Source organism: Esox lucius, chromosome 6 (genome assembly GCF_011004845.1).
Source record: "Esox lucius isolate fEsoLuc1 chromosome 6, fEsoLuc1.pri, whole genome shotgun sequence".
Classification (NCBI taxonomy): Eukaryota; Metazoa; Chordata; class Actinopteri; order Esociformes; family Esocidae; genus Esox; species Esox lucius.
The window spans coordinates 25,724,952-25,749,742 of record NC_047574.1 but is presented as its reverse complement, the minus strand read 5'-3'; the positions used below and the strand labels follow the sequence as shown (position 1 = coordinate 25,749,742).

The 24,791-nt window shown below is 44.6% G+C and overlaps 1 protein-coding gene across 1 annotated transcript; it reads left to right on the top strand.

The window, feature by feature from the left end:
• Nucleotides 1-337: 337 nt before the first annotated feature.
• On the top strand, nt 338-23,398 carry acss1 (acyl-CoA synthetase short chain family member 1). The gene is made up of 14 exons (XM_010896249.4): nt 338-878; nt 1,099-1,195; nt 5,842-6,041; nt 6,874-7,049; nt 7,484-7,636; nt 8,626-8,773; nt 10,191-10,328; nt 10,894-10,986; nt 12,336-12,448; nt 19,562-19,688; nt 19,899-20,026; nt 20,191-20,254; nt 22,391-22,512; nt 22,634-23,398. The coding sequence occupies exons 1-14, from the start codon at nt 518-520 to the stop codon at nt 22,811-22,813; spliced, it is 2,100 nt and encodes a 699-aa protein (XP_010894551.1). The 5' UTR covers nt 338-517; the 3' UTR covers nt 22,814-23,398.
• Nucleotides 23,399-24,791: the final 1,393 nt, after the last annotated feature.

Here is a 24,791-nt window from a genome sequence, read left to right as displayed (position 1 = left end):
AGAATACAGCCAAGAAGCAGCCAATATGAAAATATGGAAAACATAGACGAAGCTGATTAAAAATTCCAAGGAAAATGTATTCCCTCTTACTAATCTATATGGAGGAAAACCATTATAATTTATTTATATATGATGAGTGTTGACATGCCTTCTAAATACCGGAACCAGTATAAGACATAAGGTTATTAGATTAAGTGTAATTGTATCAATGTCCTTAACAGAGACGTTGAGACGTTTGCAGTAGATCCATTTAGCACCAATAATGTGGTTTCACTTTCGATATTATGACAAAAAGGAGCAAAAATCTGTGGTGTTTCTAAGACAACCAAATGAAAATACTGTAGGCCAGGCGGAGCAGTTGACTGCTTATCATAGCAATTTTATTTGTGAGTGCTGAAACTGTGTCAACACTGAACTTTACATAATCAACCGACTTGTACCCACCCTTTTTGTACGTAGGAAACTTGAAAAGGAAGAATCCGTTTCTCCTCAAGAGCTTTCATCCGGGGAGCAGAATATGGCTTCACATACAACCAGAAGTTTGATAGATGTAATAAGTAAAACTAATGTATTCTTCAAGTACGGTAGCTATAAAAAGATTATCTTATTAAACTCTATAAAACATGTTCATTGTCACAGGCGAACAGTATCTAGCATCGGCGATAGAAAAACGAATTTGACTCCGAACTTATGCGCACATCTCGCTGGGCGCTCATACAAGGAGTTATACCAAATGTCAGTAAAAGACCCTGACACTTTTTGGGGATTAATCGCTAAAGAGAGGCTAACATGGAGTAAACCATTCGATCAAGTGAGTGACTGTGATATTACAAGTGGAAAAATCAGTTGGTTCCTTGGAGGACAGTTGAACGTTTCTGGTAAGACTGTCATCACAAAATGATTACAGGCTGCACAAAAAAATGCTTAGCTCATTGTCTAACAGTAAAATTGTTCTCGAACCTAATTGTTTTCAAGGATTCTGTTTCTGTGTTTGTTTGGGTATTGGTCATGTTGTCTAACCATATTCCGTGTATATTATATTTACGGGGGGAAAAAAACGTAAACTACATTTAAATATTTAATCTGTTTGATTGGCAGTGAACTGTTTGGATGTGCATGTTGCCAAGCATCCCGACAGAGTCGCCCTAATCTGGGAGAGGGATGAACCTGCAACGGAGATTAAAGTCACCTATAGGTAAATTGCAAGGACATGTTGACAGGATGGGGAGTTCGCGGGGGTGGAATTATTTCTCGTAATGTAATGCTTATCTTGATAAGCCTGTGATATGATCATTTTACGTAATGACCTTATCCATAGCAATGAGCAGAAGAGCTACAACAAACTTAATACTGATATGTGCAATAAAATAGTATGTATCAAATAATATACACTACCGTTCAAAAGTTTGGGGAGAGAATTGTCCTTGTTTTCTATAAAAACTTACATGAAATGAGTTTCAATGGGAAATACAGCAAAATGAATAGAAAATAATAATTGACGAGGTTAATTGAAATAATAATTACTTTCTTTGCTTTCGTCAAATAATCCTCAATATGCAGCAATTACAGCCCTGCAGACCTTTGGCATTCTAGTTGGCAATTTGTTGAGGTAATCTGAAGAGATTTCACCCCATAAATAGTTCTTACATAGTTTGGAGCTGTGCTTTGGTTCATTGTCCTGTTGTAGGAGGTCACTTATCAAGCACCATACGGGGTATGGCATGGCATTGCAAAATAGATTGATAGCCTACCTTCAAGATCCCTTTTACCCTGTACAAATCAACCAGTTAACCACCACCACCAAAGCACACCAAACCACCCCTATCACCTTGCTTCCACCATGCTTTACAGATTGGTTCAAGCACTCCTTCAGCATCTTTTTATTTGGTCTGCATTTCACAAATGTTCTTCTTTGTGATCCTCAAACCTCAAACTTAGATTTGTCTGTCTCCCTCTGTCCAGTGTTAATGCTCTTTTGCCCATCTTAATCTTTTCTTTTTATTGGTCATTCTGGGATATGACTTTTTCCTAGAAACTTGAGAACCTGTGGGGTGTCTGTTTCTCAAACTGGACACTCTAATATATTTGTCCTCTTGTTCAGTTGTGCACCGGGGCCTCCCACTCTTCTTTCTATTCTGGTTAGTGACAGTTTGCACTGTTCTGTGAAGGGAGTATGCAATCTTGGCAATTTCTCACATGGAATAACCTTCATTTCACAGAACAAGAATAGACTGATGAGTTTTAGAAATTCCTGTTTCTGACCATTTTGAGCCTGTAATCAAACCCACAATTTCTGATGCTCCGGATACTCAGCTAGTCTAAAGAAACCAGTTTTATTGCTTCTTTAATCAGCACAACAGTTTTCAGCTATGCTAACATAATTGCAAAATGGTTTTCTAATGATGACATAGCCTTTTAAAATGATAAACCTGGATTAGCAAACACAACATGCCATCGAACACAAGACCGGTGGTTAATTTGGGACAATCAAAATGGCAGCACAGAGATGCTTAGAGGCACCTCTGCAGTCAGGCCCTGACTGTGACCCCCAGGCACATAGAGAGGCCTAGAGGCCCCCAGCCAGGATCTGACATTTCTAATGATCAATTATCCTTTTAAAATGATAAACTTCGATTAGCAAACACAACGTGCCATTGGAACACAGGAGTGACGGTTGCTGATAATGGGTCTCTGTACACCTATGTGGATATTTTATTAAAAAATTGCTACAATAGTCTTTACAACATTAACAATGTCTACATTGTGTTTCTGATCATTTTGACGTCATTTTAATGCGCAGAAAATTTGAAAACAAGATAATCTCTAAGTGACCCCAAACATCTGAACGGTAGTGTATGCAATAAAATAGGATATATCAAATAGAAATACTTCACATCATACTGAAGTCAACCAGATAAGTATTCTTATCTTGTAATGACATATGGCATCCAAGTATACATCTATACAGGTTCTACTTTAACGTGTTGGAGGAAACAAAGGCAGAGAGATTTAGTCAAATAAAGATCACTATACAGTATAACAGCCTTTATACTTCCATTGCACACACTTAGCATTAAGAGGGGAATGTACTCTGTATGAAATTATATGAAATCATAAGGAAACATGGGTGGTCTGGGCCAACATTTCACCCCTGGCATTGTATCCACACATACCCAGATCCCTGCTTTCCCATCCCCCCTTCCAACCAAACACCCCATTCCAACATGTACATCCTACGGGGTCAACAACAAGTCCACTCACGAGTAGCTTGCCGAAAACATCCTGGAGGTGCAAGTTTCACATGTTCCATAGCAAACCGTCAATCTCACAGGTCTCAGACACCACGGTCTCCAAGCTACTGTCTAACATATGTCTCATTGACATTACTCCGCCCATGTTAAGTATTTATTGGTATAAAACGGTCAAACCTAACCCAATGTCTGAGAGTTAACCTCCAGCGATGTTTCCCCTGCAGACTAAATAGAATGTTCATGGAGGGCTGTTCAGAGGGCTTTTTCACATTAAACTGTTGGGGAACTGCTATAAGTTCTGCGAAGGGCAGTTAAATGTTTAGAAACAAGGGTGATCTATGGTTGTCCCTTTGTTTTCTGAACAGTAAAAAAAAAGATTCAAACCAATGGAACATGAAAAAATATTTCTACAGTAATTACTGACATACACGTTATTTATAACACAATTCTCTAATCTCTATGGACAGACTCCAGTAAGGCTACTTTGAACCAAGGTGGATATTCCTCATGAAATGTGGTAAAATGCACAGGTTTTAAACAATTACTTTTATGGTTACGTAGTTTAGAAATGCTGACTTGGCACAGATTATGAAGTGGATGATTAACAAACACTGGTCTTTTCTCTTCAAACTATTTGACCTGAAAGAACTATGCATCTTGTATCTGGACAACCTGTTCAGCGTTTATGTTAATAGTCCTCATTTATATTACTAAACTACGTCTGGTATTTTGACTGACATTTCACAAGTATTATCATTTGGGATGTCTCCTTTTCTGTTTGATGATTGAAATTGCACTGTGGGATGATTCTGGGATGTAAAAGCAAAACACTAGTCTCAATCCCTCTATGTATTTTCTGTTTGTCGATATTTATATACACTCCCGTAATTATGGTGCTGAAAACGAAATCCACAATGTTACAGGGCCAAATGTTTGCCGTGCAGTTATGCATTTCTTACTTATTTAGTTAACTGGTTAACTTGTGTATCCCCCCACCCCCCAAAAAAAGAAATAAAGAATATTAAATATATTCAATATATATATACACACATTTAAATAAATGCACTTTGATTTCTCTGGCACTAACCATTGGCTTTGGTGAAGGAAAATTTACTTTTTATGATTGTCAGATGATTTATTTACAAGACACCTTAAGAAGAATGCACTTCTTGTAAGTTGCTCTGGATAACAGAGTCTGCTAAATAACTAAAATGTAAATGTTTTGTGATGCATTGGCAAAGAAACCTGAAAATAGCAGATTGTTGAGAGGTTAGAGCATTTGAACAGTAATTGAAAGGTTGCTTGATCAAATCCCTAAGCTGGAAAAGTGAAAGATTCTGCTATTAAGCAACCCAACCATTTCTGTGAAAGTGACCAGTAAGACATGATATTCAGTTTTTTTAAATAACAATATTGACTACAAAAGCAGCCATTGACAGATTATTATAAACTGGGTGCTTCGAAACATGATTGCTGATTGGCCGATAGCCATGGTATATGAGTCTGTATACTGTATCTGGTGTATGACATCACATCAGTTTTTACTGATCTAATTGCATTTGTAATTGATTTATAACAGTAATAAGGAATCTCAGGGGTTTATGCTCCCTGTCACCACATCATGTCTAAGAACAACTCTTAGCCATGGTATATTGACAATATACTGGTATATTGACTGGTGTATATTGGTATATTGACCATATACCACACCTGCCCTCTTGTGCTATTGTTTAAGACGCAACAATAACACACGAGGGCAGGTGTTGTATGTGTTCAATGGGTCTCTGACCCTGCTCCTGGAGAGTTACTGTCCTGGTGGTTTTAACTCCAACCCTAATTTAGCACACTTGACTCTAATAATTAGACAATTAATGACTGAATGAGGTTGCATATTCATCAGGCTGGAGTGAAAACAGGACAGTAGGTCTCCAGGAGAAGGGTTGGAGATCCCTGTTAAGTGTACCAAAAATATTTAAATAATATTATCTTAACTGGCCCATGGGTTGCCAACGATGTCCCAAAAATATTTTTGTGTCAAATTGTTGTGTGTTCGACAAAAATATTATCCAGACATCTTGAATTTGCCAGAATCCGCTCAAGTGCTGTTGAAATTGGGACAATATTATTGGCAGGGTCTCACTCTCATTGTGTAATGCATTTGTGTGAGATTTCTCAATAACCACAAAGATTGCACAACGATCACGCTTGTCTGTTATAACGACTAAAGCTGCTTCCTGTACTAGAATGTAAATCGGAAGCTTTGACCCGCTACACTGAAAGGTACCAAAATCTGAAACAAAAATTATACTTAAAGTACATTTTAATGTAACTCAAGATGATTCAAGACGATCTTATTCCCAATGTAGTTCAAACATTCAAGTGAATGGTAGTGCTTCAAAGTGCCATAGTAAGTAAAACATCTTCCATAGGGCTTACTGGTCCTGGAAATACAAAATAGTTCTCGAAGACCCCCAGACACTGTTAGATGGAATCAATGGGTTATATCCTATACATACCCCTGCAACCACCGTTGAGGTAATTGCTGTGTCAAGAACAGCTTGCGTTTGAACACCATACATCTGCTCCACAGGGAGCTGCTCGAGATTACCTGCCGCCTAGCAAACACCCTGAAGAGGCATGGCATCAACAAGGGCGACAGGGTAGCCATCTACATGTCAGTGTCGCCCATTGCCGTGGCTGCCATGCTCGCGTGTGCTCGTATCGGTGCCGTGCACACAGTCGTGTTCGCCGGATTCAGCTCAGAGGCCTTAGCCGGGAGGATTCTGGATGGTGAGTAATAACAGCGTAGCTCATTAATCTTGTTTTGCTGTGATTAACTGTTGAGCCTTAGAAATGTGTTGTCAAATTAAACGAACCAACGCTCTAGCATGGTTGCTTCTACATGGCGACTGTGGGCTGGTCACAAGATCTCGCAGTCTAGTTGGTAACCCTGGAATTAATGTCAAGGACGTTGGTGTTTTGTATACAGCCGCTGCCCAGACATTCCGCATTTCAGTAGAACCTGTCTGAAAATGTTAGATGCTGTTATGTGTAATCACGCAAAGCTTAAATAAAGCTTAATCATGGACAGGAGTTTATAGTAATTTCAGCTTTTCTATTCCAAATGTGCAGGATAATTGAATGTGTGATCTGTTAAACAGGCTATAGCTCAAATGACCCGGACCTGTAAAATAGCTTAGACTAAGTGGTTGCCAAGTTTTCAGCAGTGAGTTATTGTGCATAGAGCAATGTTGGGGTTTTACAAAATGTAACTTGATCTTGGTCATCATCATAAATGTTAATGGAAAACTCTTATTTTACTTACATGATTCCAACGTCCTGTACTTCTGTGTAATTTCAAGCTGATGGTTTCAGTCAGACACAAACCCGCCCAGTTAAGACAGATCAAACAATGTTTGTAGCTTACTGCTTCCTGAAGGTTGAGATAAACTAGGTGCTTCGTCTCACATCAAAACATTTTAACTTTGGTATACCGCGACCAGATCAGATAACAGCAAGTTATTGACATCCTGACATTTTGAAAAGTGTCTTGCATTTGGCAGTTGGCGAAGTCAGCTTGGTCTTCAATGTCTCTCAGACTGTGTCCTTCATAACCCTGCAGCGCAGTGTAAAGCCGTGATCACATGTAACCAAGGCGTGAGGGGAGGTCGGCTCATAGATCTGAAACCAACTGTGGACACTGCTGTGAAGAACTGCCCCTCTGTCCAACATGTTTTTGTGGCCCAGAGGACCACTAACCCTACTCCCATGGGCAAAGTAGACATCCTACTGGAGGAGGTAATACTGTTTCTCCTAACTTCCCCTGTGTCACGCGAGATGTAATATTTGAGTAACAGGACATTTCAGTTGCAGTCCTTTATCATGTTCCAGTGTAGCTCAGCTCCAATCAAAGATGAGCTGGTGAAATGACCTGTAATCTCTTCGTTTGCCATTTAATCTATCATTGTCTCTGACAAGATTGAACACTGTACAATGTTTCGTTTTTGGAGTACAGCAATAATACACAGGCCAAGCAGAGAAGCTTGATGGCATAACCCAAGTTTGACTTGAATGTCATTGTCCAGGATGACACTGTGTTGTTCGGTGCATTTGACAAATGAACCTTGAAACCTGAAACAGTCACCGGGTCAAAACTCTAAGCCAAGCCTCCAGTCAAATGTTCACTTACTTAGCAAAACCTCCAGTCTCCCAACCTTTCCTCTGGGCCTCAGGCCATGGGCAGAGAGTCAGCAGAGTGTCCTCCGGAGCCTATGGAGAGTGAGGATATGCTCTTCATGCTCTACACATCAGGCAGTACAGGCCAACCCAAGGGAATCGTCCACACGCAGGCTGGCTATCTGCTGTACTCTGCACTGACTCACCAGGTATGTTCTGGGTTAACCCCCCACACAACACTGTTCACTACAGACAAGCAAACGCAGGTGCGACGCCTCACTTTAAAATGCTCATGTTCGTCCCTTCTACAACTGACTTTGCTAATAGCTACCGGATTGAGTAAAGTGTACCAACTGTTATTGTGTTGAGTGGATGTCCTACCTACAGTAGCTACTGTGTCTTTAGCATGCACTCTGGATGAGATTAGTGACTAACATGTAAAATGTAGTAGGAAATATGTGTAATACTGTAGCCAGGGGACGACAGACAGAGGGTGTCAGGCAGGGCAATCAGAACAATAAAGATATTGTGCCACAGGATTTGGGATAGCTCAGATTAGAACAATTACCTCAGTGTTTCCTTCATGAGAGAGAAGCCCTGTGATATATTCTGGGTCAGAATTAGTGCCCTTTGACTTACAAATAAAGACATCTGTTTTTTCCCATATTTCTGAATTGGATGAGCATGTCGTGCGTGGTGGGATTGTCGTGCACAAAGCTCACATGACTTAGGTGACAATGAGCTATGAATCCGCATGCTGCTAATTTCTAAGTAGCTTATCAGCTCAGGACCAAACAGATGTTAGCAATTGTTTGCACTCTTTTTGACATGTTGGTTGTTTGGATTGAAAAAATCTGTTCAAAGGAAACTTCAACATAGGATATTACAATCAACATCATGTATGGTCAATGTTATTCATCTGGATTAAGAAATACTGATCCTTTGTGGTTTCTGAATAAAAAGTACAGGATTGATCAATGGACGTTATCTGTTGGGTATTCTGTTAGTCAGAATTTCACAATCTTAACTCAAATGATTTCATTGCCAGGAAATGTACAGCATTGATCTGTGGACCTCGTTTCTAGCCAAATACGTTAGTCAGAATTTTGCCAACTTTGAACAGTTTCATTGTCTGGAAAAGTACAGCATTTGTCAATGAAGCTTGTCTCTTACCTAATACATGTTCTTGGTTTTGCAGTATGTCTTTGACTACCAGCCCGGTGATGTGTTTGGCTGCGTGGCAGACATCGGCTGGGTGACTGGTCATAGCTATGTGGTGTATGGGCCTCTGTGTAACGGGGCTACCACGGTCCTGTTTGAGAGCACTCCAGTGTACCCAGACCCTGGTGAGGTACCAAATACAAGTTCAAGGGCTGTGAGGGGAGGTATAAAGGTTACGGGATCAGCTTAGCTACAATATCTGATTGATATACACAGTTCCTATTAACACAAGGTTAGAGTTATACAAGCCTTATCCACTCGTGATGGATACAGCTTTAAACATGTCTGTGCAATAGCAATTGCACTGGGCCTGAGAAATGATTGTTACATTTGGGAACCTTTTAAGCTAATTGTGTGACACCACAATCTATATCGTTTGTGTTTTAATTTGTAAAGCTAAGTTATAAGTGCTATATTTTGGGTGTGTATTATGATGTTGAATAAATCGGCTATAAAATAGCTGTAACGGTAAATGAAGAAAGTTACTTAAATATAAAACAGTGTTATTTTTACATGTAAAATGTGTGACAAGAATGTGTCAAAAATTGCACTTGGCTTAACTTGCATTTCTTCTGGTGGTGAGTTATTCATTAACTATCTTAATGTTTAGTCTCAGTTTAGTACCATGGGTTGTCAACTTGAGGAATGCTTTTGAGTCTTATAACATAATTAGCTTTGTAGTGATAGGACATTGGCCAATGTTCTCAGTAACCTTGGCATCATAGGAAATGTCCTATTTTTACTGTTTGTGGTAGGTTATGGAAACAGGAAGAATATATGTAGCTGATTTGTCTATTGTGTGTTGTAAATACCCTGACACCACTCCTGTCTGGAAGAGAAGACAGCTAAGGAACTCAATCTAATCTTGTATCAATTACTAGATTGTGTGTCTGTTGCTGCTGTGTCAAAACATGGTTATTAACTAACATAAACACACCCTTTCTAACTGCTGTTGTTAATGAAGTAAAAGTCAAATAGTTTTAGACAATTATGGTACAAATAAAATGAGATTTTAGACAATTTTAGTAGCGGTAAAATCAGCTTTCAAACAGCTTTTGCTGACAAACAGCTTCAGTAAGAGCCCGTATAATATCCCTGAACAGCCTCGGTTATCAGAGCAAACATCTGGTACTGATATTCAGGAGCCTGTGCCATGTTTACATCTTGACATTGTGGCCTTCAAATGGCACGCCTACATAAATCAAGGGCACATCAGCTTGCAGGGTTCTGCTCTGTGTCATGGGCAGCCATGTGGAGTGGAAGAGAAGGTGTTAACTGTACACTTGCGTAAGGAGGACAGTTGTACGTTGGATGTGTGTGCTTAAAAAATGTGTTTTAATGAGAATTGACATTATAAGCTTAGTGGTTTGGTTTAAGGTAAATGTTACAATTGAGGTACAGTAATGGTTAGAATTAGTGTACGCTAGGGTTTTTGGGGGTTACGGTTAGGGTTAAGGGAATAAAGTTTGTGTCACAAGGTCTGTGAAATGTCACGTGTGTGCGTGTTGCTTTGCCATGCTGACAGTGTCTCTGACACCTCAGGGCGATACTGGGAGACAGTGCAGCGACTGGGCATTAACCAGTTCTATGGCGCGCCCACGGCCATCAGGTTACTGCTGAAATATGACAAAAGCTGGGTGAAAAAGTACGACAGGTCCTCGCTGAAGACCCTCGGCTCTGGTAAGTGAAACTATCCAGCACAACATATTCTATTATCAAATGGAAAACTTTAGGACCAGGGAAACTAAATATGTAATGCACTGTTCTGTTTGTATATTTTGTTGCATAGTTGCAAATCCAAAGTTTCTGGCTTGCGTATTAAAGAAACGTTAAAAAAAATGCTGGAGGATTATCCCGATCAATCTGTTTCCAATCACTGTGACATAGTAAACTTATTCAGCATGTGATCTTATCCAGAGCAATTGTCAGTTTTTTTCCCCACCTTGTCTGTGGGAGTTGAAGCCACGAACATGTCACTGTGAGCGCCGTGCTTCTAGTGATTTCTGTCAGATATACACTTATCAACAGTTAGTCCCAGATTTGTTGCATATTGCTGTGAGAAGCACATTTGTTGTGATGCATTGCATTGTTCTTTTTTAGTGTATTATTATAAAAGATCATATGACTGAAAAGGTATATAAGTAATACAGCATTTGTATGCTTAGAGGACATTTTACTAATTCCTGAGCCAACACTGAGTGGAGCCAGAGATGTGAATATGTGTACTGTCTGTCTCTTCTGGCAGTAGGGGAGCCTATCAATCATGAGGCATGGGAGTGGTTCTACAACGTGGTGGGAGATGGACAATGCCCCCTGGTGGACACATGGTGGCAGACAGGTAAACCTCAGGTCTGCTGACTCTCGGGCAAGGTTGTCTGACAGGCTAACAGCTTAATCTTGGATAGTTTATAAAATAACAATATACCTTTGAAGGTTTATTATATTACAGTCCTGGACTAGGCTTCATAATACTGTCCTTCACATGACATGGCTAAAGGGTTTATCAAATGCCTATTTAAATGTTGGATTTGTGAGGAGGAGGATCCTATGGTGACTAGACCAGTTAGTTTCTGCATCAAACTAGAGCTAACACCAGCACTGTAATGCTGCATGCTGCTGAAGGGGAAAGCTCAACATGTAAGGAGAGTCTTGATTTGTTGTGGTAGTGTCCGTGTTGATCTAGCCAGTAAGTCTGTCTGACACTCGGTTTATCGGTGGCTTAACTCTAATTTGCGATTAGCGCAAGGAACATCTGCATGCTCCTCTGAAAATGAATGATAATCCCAGTTTACTAGCCCCCCCTCCCAGAGAGATGAGGCCATCCAGTGAGGGCCGAGGTCCTGGGAGGAGGAAGTGGGTAGGGTCATGACCTCATTCCTAAAGAATCACTTTCTGGGGTTTCCTCCATGAGCATTTGCGTTAAATCATGTGAGGCTGAAGAGTGGATCTTTTTCAAAGGCTTAACAAGAAAATAAACTTACATGTTCTTTCACAGTGCTGTAATACATTTTTTTAGTGTGGGAACCATCATATATTAAGCATTTACCATACCATTCAAACCAGTTTTTGAGGGACGGTTTAATCTTTGCAAGCCTTCCACTTCCTAATGATCTTAAATGTGCTTCAAGTGATATACATAGCCTGTGAAATCTTTTATGTACATCCCCTAACTTATGCCTATCCATAACCTTATCACATAGATCTTTTGAAAGTACCTTTTCGCCCATAGTGGATTCTTTGCTTTGAATCGCACTACTAAGTAGTGGAGTCCTCTATGACCAACTGCTTTAATTCTGAACTAATCAAAGTCTCTACACTTGATCACAGATGGAAGCCAATGATCTTGCTTTGTGGTCTGGAAGGTGGTTGGTTATACCTCAGCATGTTTGCAATTTAAATTTCAGTGGGGGGGATGTTCACTTATCCAAACAGGGTATTTTACGGTTTTCATTTTAATACATTTTCAGAGAATTTATAGTTTTTTACTTGGATATTCTGGGTTACCGTGTGCAAATAAACCTGGAAGAAGTCTGATTTTTATGTGTTCTCATTTGAGTTTGTAAGGCAACAAACGGTGAACATTTTGAAAGGGGGTGGTGACTTTCTTTACCCACTGTACATCTCAGCTGCTCTCCAATAGCTGCGTGTCCCTTTAACCCCTGATCTCCTGTTTCTCTCTGTTTCCAGAGACAGGAGGCGTGTGCATCGCTCCGCGGCCAGCTGAGGAGGGGGCTGAGATTGTCCCGGCCATGGCTATGAGGCCTTTCTTTGGCATCAAGCCTGTACTCATGGAGGAAAAGGTAATCCATCTGTGCTGTGATAATGCCTAATTCTTCTCAGACAGCATTCTGGGAATTTGGACCTATAAATTTGACAGTTTAATTTAGATACTTGCTGTAAGGAAATCCCCTGCTTCTGCGATCTAACTGGTCTTTCACAGCATTAAGTACCCAGTCTTTAGATTAGAGACATTACAATAGATGTATAGCTTTTCATCCACCAGTCCCTTTGCTTCACCTGATGTGACCCTGTTGTAGTTAGGTCATGTTAGTTGTACATCTTTTCGCGTTGCAATTAAAGCTAGCTGGCATATGCTTCCTTATCCTTGATGAACAGATTCATACGGCTTTGTCGGAGTGATAACGTGACCTTTCAACCCAATTTCTCCTCTTGGCTTTTTTTACTAGTAATTTATCTCAAGTAAATCAAAAAAACACCCTGTTTTATTGTAGGGGATGATCATTGTAAAAAGACAGTCATGTGAAAAAATTAAGAAACCCCATGAAACATTTAGTAATTTTTGAAGAAATATGGAAATATCAATCTTCGATCTTCCTTCAAACATTACCTACAGATAAAGGGGATGTAATTGAACCAAAAACAATGAAAATGTAACTGTTCTAATTGATTTAACTACAAAGTGAACAAAGATGCCAATTCCTGCTGATGAGGAAGTTAGGACACCCTGTGCCATAATAGCTGGTATTGCCCCCTTTGGCTAAAATAACCTCAGTTAGACGTTAGGCTATCTGTCTACATGTCTCCAACATCGACTGGGAGAAGGTTTTTTCCAGTCATCAATGCAGACTTTTTTCACCTGTGTGATGTTTGATGGGTTTCTTGCCTGCACAGCCCGTTTCAAATAGGATTAAGATCCAGGCTTTGACTTGGCCTTTCCAGAACTCTCCATTTCTTTCTTTTGAGACATTCTTTGGTGAATTTACTGGAATGTTTTGGGTCATTGTCATGTTCTATGGTCCACATCCACTTCAGCTTCAATTTTCAGACAGAGGGTCTCACATTTTCCTCAAGCACACTCTTATACAATAAAGAGTTCACAGTAGATTCTATAATGGTGAGCTGACCAGGCCCTGCTGCAGCAAAGCAGCCCCAAACCATGACATTTCCACCACCATGCTTCACAGATGGCACAGTGTGTGACAACTGCGACCTCTGCTGGTTCACCTCCCCCTGCAGTGGGCGGGCCCCAGCGGTCGACGTCACCGGCCTTCTGACACCACCGTCTCATCATTCATTTCACCTGTGTCCCGTTTAGTGCACCTGTTCCTCATCATCGCTGTTTCCCCCCGGTATATATGTTCCCTCTGCTCCCCCTGTCTTTGTGTGTGATTGTCTCCGACTGTGACAAAGAGCTGTGCGACGCTTCGTACTATATATATTGTATATTTCTCCTGGATACCATTAAATATCCTTCTACCACGCCTTCTCCTGCTCCTCCTTGTTCCCAAACCCCGAAGCCGTGACAGAATCACACACCTAAACTACAACAAGGATATGGAGCCTGAAGGAGCCACAGGCGAGGTCGGTGTTGCGGAGGCAGTCCAAGTACACTCAACAATGCTGGCCAGCCTAGGCGCTGCAATGGACAGCGTACTGAAAGCGGTGCAGCGCCTAGAGCTGAGCCAGCGGAACCCCGCAGCACCGGCCGTCTCTACGCCTTCCCAAGCCACGCCGCCCAGCACGGGAGCGATGGCCATTCCGCTACCCAGGGCCTACGACGGGGCGGCGGACCGCTGCCAGGGTTTCCTGCTGCAACTGGACATCGCGCTCCAGGCAATGTATCCTGCGCCGACCGAAGCCCAGAAGATCTCTTCACTCGTCTCCTGCCTGTCCGGGAAAGCCCTGGAGTGGGCCACCGCCGTTTGGAACTTCGAGCAGCCCACCCAGGGCAGCTACGCTGAGTTCACCCGCCGCTTCCGAGTCGTGTTTGACCATCCGCACGAAGGGAGAGAGGCGGGTGAACGACTGTTCCACCTACGGCAGGAGACGAGATCGGCGCAGGAGTTCGCTCTGGAGTTCCGGACCCTGGCAGCGGGATCGGGGTGGAACGAGCGGGCTCTGATCGACCACTACCGGTGTAGCCTACGCGAGGACGTCCGGAGGGAGCTGGCTTGTCGAGACGTGTCCCTCTCCTTTGACCAACTGGCGGACATCTCCATCCGTCTCGACAACCTGCTAGCTGCCCGAGGACGTCCCGGTAGAGGCCCGCCCGTTCCACCCTGCCAACCCGTCACCGCCGTCCCCGTGGAATTGGGGGCGGCTGCACTGCCGGGCAGACGTCGGGGAGGGCAGGTGCGGAGTGCCTCCAGGGGGCAACGAGGCCGTAATACTGCACCACACCGCACCTCCTTCCCTGAGTCAAGAGGCGACAGGCAGGGCACTTCCGCATCACCCCAGGTAGCACATGCACATTCGCCACTAACCTCTTCCCTCTCTATGTGCACTGTCCCTGTTAGGTTCCCCGGATTTCCGCTGCTTGCCCGGTGTAAGGCGCTGGTAGACTCAGGCGCAGCCGGGAATTTCATGGATAGGTCTTTTGCCCTACGGTCGCACATACCCCTCCAGGACCTTGACACCCCCCTGCCCGTGAGAGCTTTAGACAGCCGGCCACTAGGGTCAGGTCTGGTCACGAGTTGCACTGTTCCCCTCCTCCTGATTACCGACAGCCGACACAGCGAAACCATTACATTCCACATCATCGACTCTCCCACGTTCCCGGTCGTTTTAGGTTTCCCCTGGTTGTCCCTACACGACCCCTTCATCTCCTGGTCTAGTCGACGTCTGTCGGGGTGGTCGCGGAAGTGCCAGGGTAGGTGTTTGGGTGTTTCCGTTGGCTCGACCTCGGTGGAAAGTCCAGACAGTGCGCCCGCCGTGCCCATTCCCCCCGAATACAGGGACTTGGCTACGGTTTTCTCCAAAGCCAAGGCTGCTGTGTTGCCACCACACCGGCTGGGGGATTGTGCGATAGACCTCGTTGACGGAGCCGCACTCCCGAAGGGTCACGTGTATCCACTGTCCCGCACCGAAACGGAGACTATGAACGCCTACGTTACGGAAGCGTTGGAACAGGGCTACATCAGGCCCTCCAAGTCACAGGTCTCCTCGAGTTTCTTTTTTGTGAAAAAGAAGGACGGTGGTTTGCGCCCGTGCATCGATTACCGGGCGCTGAACAAGATCACCATTCCGTTCCGCTACCCTCTCCCTTTGATCTCTGCGGAGGTGGAGAGGATGCACGGGGCCCGCTTTTTCACTAAATTAGACCTCAGGAGTGCCTATAACCTGGTGCGTATCCGGGAAGGAGACGAGTGGAAAACCGCTTTTAGTACCACGTCTGGCCATTACGAGTATTTAGTGATGCCGTACGGGTTGATGAATGCTCCTTCAGTCTTCCAGTCCTTCGTCAACGACGTATTCCGGGACTTGTTGTGCGAAGGAGTGGTAGTGTATATTGATGACATCTTGATATTCACTGCCACCCGCGCCAAACATGTCTCGTTAGTGCGCAGAGTGCTGGCTCGACTGCTGGAGCATGACCTGTACGTGAAAGCCGAGAAGTGTCTGTTTTTCCAGTCGTCTGTGTCCTTCCTGGGTTATCGCTTTTCCAGCACAGGTGTGGCTATGGAGGAGCCTCACATTGACGCCGTGCGTAATTGGCCGACCCCAACCACGGTTAAGGACGTGCAACGTTTCTTAGGCTTCTCTAATTACTATAGGAGGTTTATCCGGGGTTTTAGCCAGGTAGCGGCTCCGATCACCTCCCTTCTGAAGGGGGGGGCGACCCGGTTGCGGTGGACCGTGGACGCGGAGCGGGCGTTTGTGGAACTGAAACACCGTTTCACCACCGCTCCGGTCCTGGCCCATCCCGACCCGTCGCTCCAGTTCATCGTGGAGGTGGACGCGTCCGATTGTGGGCTCGGTGCCATCCTCTCCCAACGGACGGGGTGTCGTAACACGCTCCGTCCCTGTGCCTTCTTCTCCCAGAAGCTCAGTGCGGCGGAGCGGAACTACGACATTGGTGATCGTGAGCTGCTGGCCGTGGTTCGAGCTCTGTCGGCGTGGAGGCACTGGTTAGAGGGGGCTAAACACCCTTTCCTCGTCTGGACTGACCACCGGAACCTGGAGTACATGCGGGCAGCGAGGAGGCTGACCCCTCGCCAGGCAAGGTGGGCTATGTTCTTCACCCGGTTTGTGTTTACTCTCACCTACAGGCCGGGGAGTAAGAACGTCGGGGCTGACGCGCTGTCCCGCCAGCATGACACGGAGGAGAGGCCAGTGGATGATGCTCCCGTGCTCCCGGAGTCATGCATCGTGGCACCGGTGGTATGGGAACTGGACGCGGACATCGCCGGAGCGCAGCGCGACGAGCCCTCTCCGCCCACATGCCCTGAGGGCCGTACGTATGTGCCGGCGTCTGTCCGCGACCGCCTCATCTACTGGGCGCATACATCTCCCTCCTCCGGTCATCCTGGCATCGGGCCAACAGTGCGTGCCCTGGCCGGTAAGTACTGGTGGCCCACTTTAGCCAAGGACGTGAGGGTATACGTCTCTTCCTGCTCGGTGTGTGCCCAGAGTAAGGCACCCCGGCACCTACCTGTGGGCAAGTTGCACCCCTTGCCCATTCCACAACGACCATGGTCCCACATTTCTGTTGATTTCTTGACAGATCTCCCCCCTTCCCAGGGCCATACCACCATCCTGGTCGTTGTGGATCGGTTCTCGAAGTCCTGCCGCCTCTTGCCTCTGCCCGGCCTTCCTACTGCCCTGCAGACCGCGGAGGCCCTGTTCACACACGTCTTCCGGCACTATGGGGTGCCCGAGGACATTGTGTCTGACCGGGGTCCCCAATTCACGTCTAGGGTGTGGAAGGCATTTATGCAGCACCTGGGGATCTCGGTCAGCCTGACCTCGGGCTACCATCCCCAGTCCAACGGGCAGGTGGAACGGGTCAATCAAGAAGTGGGTAGGTTCCTCCGGTCCTACTGCCAGGACCGGCCGGGGGAGTGGGCAGAGTTTCTGCCGTGGGCAGAATACGCACTGAATTCTCTGCACCACTCCTCCACGGGCGTGACGCCTTTCCAGTGCGTCCTGGGCTACCAGCCGGTCCTGGCGCCGTGGACGCCGAGCCAGACCGGTACCCCTGCGGTGGACGACTGGTTCCGGCGGGCAGCGGGCACATGGGAGGCAGTACAATCCCGCCTCCGGCTCGCTGTCCGCCGTCAAAAGACCAATGCAGACCGCCACCGCGGGGAGGCCCCGGTGTATCGGCCGGGCGACCGGGTCTGGCTCTCGTCCAGGGACCTGCCCCTCCGCCTGCCCTGCCGGAAGCTGGCCCCGCGGTTTGTGGGGCCTTTTAAAGTCCTGAGGAGAGTCAACGAGGTAACATATCGGTTACGCCTTCCCCCCGACTACCGTATTAACCCCTCGTTTCATGTGTCTCTCCTCAGGCCGGTGGTGGATGGTCCCCTCCAGGGGTGTGAGGTGCGGGAGGTGCCCCCTCCCCCTCTGGACATCGAGGGGGCCCCGGCGTACTCTGTCCGCTCCATCATTGACTCGAGGCGCCGGGCGGGGGGCCTCCAGTACCTCGTGGAGTGGGAGGGGTACGGCCCGGAGGAGCGGAGCTGGGTTCCGGTGAAGGACGTCCTGGCTCCCGTCCTTGTCCGCGACTTCCATCGGCGTCGGCCGGACCGCCCTGCTCCGCGCCCCCCGGGTCGGCCCCGAGGCCGGCGTCGTCGCGCGGCTGGGGCCGCGCGTCAGGGGGGGGGTACTGTGACAACTGCGACCTCTGCTGGTTCACCTCCCCCTGCAGTGGGCGGGCCCCAGCGGTCGACGTCACCGGCCTTCTGACACCACCGTCTCATCATTCATTTCACCTGTGTCCCGTTTAGTGCACCTGTTCCTCATCATCGCTGTTTCCCCCCGGTATATATGTTCCCTCTGCTCCCCCTGTCTTTGTGTGTGATTGTCTCCGACTGTGACAAAGAGCTGTGCGACGCTTCGTACTATATATATTGTATATTTCTCCTGGATACCATTAAATATCCTTCTACCACGCCTTCTCCTGCTCCTCCTTGTTCCCAAACCCCGAAGCCGTGACACAGTGGTTCTTGTGCTCAAATGCTGTTTTTGCGGCAAACACGTTTCCTGTTATTGTGCCCAAATAATTCAACTTTGGATTAATCTGTCCAAAGCACACTGTTCCAGAATCCTGGTCTTTGTCTAGGTGTTCTCTGGCAAACTTTAGTCTTGCCCTGATGTTTTTTTTGACAGCAAGGATTTCCATCTGGCACGCCTCCCTGAAAATCAAACCTGTACAGTCTCATTCTGATGGCAGATGCATGTACTTTGACAGCAACTGTGGCAAGAGCTACCTGTAGTTACCATGATGACATTTTAGGATTGTTCAAGAGTTCTCTAAGCATCTTGCGGTCTGCCCTTGGGCTGAACTTGCTAGGACGGCCTAATCCGGCCATGTTGGCCATTGTTTTAAATGTTCTCCACTTTTCCGGACTGTGGAAAGGCTGATTTCTAAATGTTTGGAGATCTTTTTAAATCCCCTTCCCAGACTCTTGCATCTACAACCTTCCTTCTGAAGGCCTTAGAGAAATATTTTTATCTTGCCATGATGACACCACTCACTTCAACAATCAAGAGCAAACCAAGCTAAATATCTGAGGTTTAAATAAGACAATCCTCTCTAAATATGTTCTAATAATGTGCTCCTGAAGTGGTTCACCTGATTCAAATTTTAGGCTTTTTTAGTAGTAATAAACTTTAGGTTGTCCTAACTTTGTCCTCACAAGAAAATTGCATTTCTATTAATTACATTTTACAAATCATTTGTACAAGTCATTACTTCAGTTTTATTGTTGTTGTTACACTACCTCCATCCATCAAAATTGTTAAAATGAAGATCAAATGTACATATGTTTTAATATTTTGGAAAAGACAACGGATGTGATCAGGTGTCCTACCCTTTTCACATGACTGTACATTATTATTTACTGTGACATTCTTACTGCCTTCTTAATGCATCTTTTGATTTGCAATGTCCTTTAATGGTTTTATACTCAAGTGGTTGATTCTATTAATTCCTGTTTATTCATCCGTAACAGGGGATGCCTCTATCAGGGAATGATGTCAGCGGAGCCCTCTGTATAGCGCAACCATGGCCTGGAATGGCCCGGACTATCTTTGGGGACCACAAAAGATTTGTGGATGCCTATTTTAAACCATACCCTGGTGAGTTGGCATAATTTAATTTCCTCTTACTTCCTCTCTATAAAAAAGAGCTTTGCTGTCATTATGAGTGACGTGATGTTTGCCAAAGATAATAGGTTTAAACAGACAATTGTTATATTTGTTTACTGACAGTGTTCCCAGTATGCAGATAAGGATTATTGGGTCAGTATTTATTACCCAAGGATAAGCTTCTGGAGTTGACTCTTCCAGGTCACTACTTCACTGGGGACGGAGCGTATCGATCTAAAGAAGGCTACTATCAAATAACTGGCCGCATGGATGATGTCATCAACATCAGTGGCCACCGACTGGGTACGGCTGAAATTGAGGATGCGTTGGTAAGAACTAACACAATCTGGCCTGTATGTTACATGAATGGGTCAGCTTTATGGTCAGTTGACTCACAAATGAAATACCATCATTATGGAGCAGAGTCACTGTGCTCTTGCTTTGCTGAAATTGCTTCAAGGGATTCCCTGTGTGGTGTTCTTCTGTGTTTCAGGATGAACACCCAGCAGTTCCTGAAACTGCTGTGATAGGTGTCTCCCATGATGTCAAAGGAGAGGGTGAGATCCATAAGTTATGTCTAAGTTGGTTGGTAAACATTGATGTTATTCAAATCTTGTTATTGACTGTTTTAAGCAAATTAAGAATTGATAGTCCTCTCAATTTAGCACAGGGGCCAGCGTAAGATGGCTTGAATGTATCCATCAAGGGATTTTTTTTGTTGAAGATTTATGATCTAATATGCCGATACGGCCTTAGTGACATAGGAAAAGCAAGGCAAAGCAAGTTTATTTGTATAGCGCATTACACACACAAAGGCATTTCAAAGCTTACAAACGAATGAACAATGCAGAATAAAGTGAAATAAATCATACAATAGTCTACGGTAGTGATTCAATATTTAATATTGTGGTATGTACGTATGTGTTATGTTCCTCATCATCTTATTTTATATGACCTATTATTATAATTATGGTTGTTGTTACTGAGGCTGTTACAATTGTTGTTTTTATTGGTCTTATTGTGAATCAAGCATGATCTTATTTTTTGACGTTGGTTTACGCGGTCTCCGAACACACGTGAGATTGATCGTAAGGATACGACAAAGATAATATTGATGAATGCCAGCTGTCGGTGAAATTATCGTAGGATCATTTCATGAATGAGGGCCAATATGTGCAGTGTGGCAGAGCTCATTATCTTTCTGAAAGAGGACACTTCCACCAGAGAATTCCATAACCATGAAGGGGTGTACCTGGTCTGCAACAATGTTTAGGTAGGAGGCACATGTCATCATGGGCACTCTGACCAGTTTGTGGCTACACAGCCCCGTCCGCAGCAGGGTGCGATGTACTGTGTCTTGCGACTTATTCCTCCCATAACCATCATTAACATTTTCTGTGACTTGTGCCACAGTACAATAGACCTTCTGTCAGTTCGGACCAGGCAGAATAGCCTTCGTTGCCCTCGTGCATCGATGAGCCTTGGGCGCCCAACACCTTGTCACCAGTTTGTGGTTTGTCCCTCTTCTGACCACTGTCGGTAGGTACTCACCACCGCTGACCGGGAGCACCCCACAAGCCTTGCTGTTTCAGAAATGCCTTCAGCAAGTAGGGTCGGAAATTTGGAAGAGACCTATAGGGGAGCTGGACTCTGAGGGGTGGCCAGTGCTCAGGTTCAGGCAGAATCCTGATCAGCAGCACAACCAGGTGGACAAGGACAGGGACGACCAGGTTGCCTGTGGGCAATGGCAGGAGGAATCATTAGGCAGCAACTAAAACCTCAATACAACCAAGAGGAATTTGGTCAGGGACAACTAGGAGTCATCAGGCCAGGAAGTCCAGAGGCTTATGTCCACCTAACAGGATACTAGAAAATGTTGAGAGAGAATTCCTTAGATCCAAAAGGATACCTCAGCATATTATTCAGACTGATCCTTGTCCCCAGTCACATAAACAAATGCAACGTAAACATTTGGGCCTGAGACAGGACAGACAGAACTAGACTGACCATGGTCTGCTCTATTTAAAAATAACCCTCGGAGGTATTTTGAAGTACTCCCAAGAATAAAAAAAGATACTATGTAATTTTCTCAGCATAGTCAATCTATGATGTTATTTCTAACCTTATAATTAGGTTGCGGCACCCAGTGATTGGATCAAGTTGCCTACCCCCACTCTACAGACTCCCCTGGCATATCTGTTTCACTGCAGTCTTTTTTTATCAAGCCACATTTCTCCCTTAATGGAACAATAGGCACTAGCCCTTAGCGGTGATAATCCTGGGGAAATATACTTGTTAAGGGCATAAATCAACAGTGTGTGTGGTTTGACATTGAAGCCAATAATGGTTCCCAGTCTGTAAACTCTTGTCAGTTAGCACCACCTTGTGGATATTGAAAGTAATAAAAAGGGAGGTGTTAATCAAGGGGTAGATTCTTGTACCACTTCCAAATGTGTTTCGTGTCATACCTAATGACAATAGGCTTTGCTTGCCCATTGTCCCCAATCTGCCACTCAATCCCATGGCGGTTAAATGGTCTGGTTAATGAGCATTCCTTTGTACTTTCCTTTTTCCATCACTCTGGTATAGGTTCATCTTCCTTTCATCTGTCCGTCAGACTTTATTCCAGAACTGTACAAGTGTTATATGTAGTTTTCAGCTAACTGTAACCTTTTCCTTCTCTTGTGCAACAGTTCCCTTTGCCTTTGTGGTGTTGAAAGAAGACCCTTCCTTGAACCAGGCTTCAGTGGTTAAAGAGCTGAGAGACATGGTGGCCACTAAGATAGCAAAGTACGCTGTACCTGACCACTTTCTGGTGAGGACATCCGTGCTGTTTGTGCTGAGTGTGATACTATTTATTAAGGCAGTCTGCTATAAGGCTGTTGTTGAAGATTCTACTGGTGGTATCTCTCACCTTCTCTTCCGATCTCTTTCAGATAGTGAAGAGACTTCCCAAGACACGCTCTGGGAAGATCATGAGGAGAATCCTACGGAAGGTGGCTATGGAGCAAACAGAAGACCTGGGCGATGTGTCCACTCTGGATGACCCATCTGTGGTCACAGAGGTCATTGAGGCTTATGCTCAGTCCAAGAGTGTGACATCTAAGAAGAAATAAGGAAGCAGGCTACATAACACCTACATACCTTAGAACTGGGAGGCATGTTGTGTTGGCCACTTGAGTTATAGCTCACTTCATTCCATGTTGAGGTATATTATACTGATGCAGGGTTGGAGTTATGACCACATTCCCTTCAATGTATACATGTGGTTGAGACAGAATACAATACTGTAGACCAGGGATTTTCTAACACAGTCTGTTGTTTTGCCGTGGTGCTACACAGCTGTTTCAGATGAGTTACTCAGCATCAGGCTATGAAGATATGAATCAGGGGCCGTATTCACAAAACATTTTAAGGCTAAAAGTAGCTCCTAACTTGTTGATTTACGAGTAACTCTTAATAATAAATGGGCGTGTCAGTCCTAGGATTATGACTCCTGAATGTTTGGTCCAAGAGTATTTCACAAAGCGTTTTAGTGCTAAAACCAGCTCCTAAATAAGCAAAAAGTTTGGAGTAGTCAAGAGGACTCATAAGTAACTGAGACCAAGTCACAAACAATCTTAAAAGGGCTGCTGCTGGCAATCCGCCTCAAAATCAGGTCAACCTTTTAGAAACATCTAATGATATGAGCTTTTAACTAGGTATCACCTTAATCGCGAAGATATAATGATCATAATGCATCATTGATGCAGTAATTTCACCAACAAACTGAAATAACCCAAATAACACCAGAGATCAAGGCTGTGACAACACTAGGCTACTTGGCCACAGGGAAAATGCACCATTAAATTATGAATTTCTTTACGCACTGCCAGACATGTAAGAGGCTGACAATTAGCTGAACATATCTTGACTATTAAGTGTATCATCCTTTTAATATTTTTATTTCAATATGGCAACATGAAACATTGTTCTACAGTATTACTTTGATTAATAGGAACTTTTAGTACAGTTTAGGAGAAAATATTTTGTGAAAACGGCCCCATTGTAACATTATGCAATTTTCAAACAGTTGTTACACAAAAATAACATATTGATCATTTTCAGCATAAAGCATACATTGTTTGATATGTTAGCCATTTTTCTAGTCTTTATGATATTAAAGTCATTGAAATTACATCAGAATGAATTGACTTGATTACTTAAAAAAAGTAACAAACAAAAATCACCTATAATCTTTGCTCATATACACCGATCAGCCATAACATTATGACCACTGAAAGGTGATGTGAATAACACTGATAATCTCATTATCATGGCACCTGCCAGTGGGTGGGACATATTAGCTAGCAAGTGAACATTCTGTCCTCAAAGTTGATGTTTTAGAAGCAAGAAAAATGGGTAAGGGCCAAATTGTGATGGCTAGAAGACATCTCCAAAACTGCAGCCCTTGTGGGGTGTTCCCGGTCTGCAGTTGTCAGTACCTATCAAAAGTGGTCCAAGGAAGGAAAAGCGGTGAACCAGCAACAGGGTCATGGGCGTCCAAGGCTCAATGATGCACAGCGAAGGCTGGCCCATGTGGTCCGATTCAACAGATGAGCTATTGTAGCTCAAATTGCTAAAAAAAAGTTAATGCTGGTACTGATAGAAAGGTGTCAAAACACAATGCATCGCAGTTTTTTGTGTATGGGGCTGTGTAGCCGCAGACCAGTCAGGGTGCCCATGCTGACACAGTCCACTACTGAAAGCGGACAATAGACATGTGAGCATCAGAACTCGACCACGGAGCAATGGAAGAAGGTGGCCTGGTCTAATGAATCACGCTTACCTGGAGGACACATGGCACCAGGATGCACTATGGGAAGAAGGCAGGCAGACGGAGGCAGTGTTCTGCAGGGAAACCTTGGGTCCTGCCATTCTTGCGGATGTTACTTTGACACATACCTACCTGAGCATTGTTGCAGAACATTGGCACCCTTTCATGGCAACGGTATTCCCTGCCACAAAGAAAAATGGCTCAGGAATGGTTTGAGGAACACAACAAGTTCAAGGTGTTGACTTGGCCTCCAAATTCCCCAGATCTCAATCCAATCA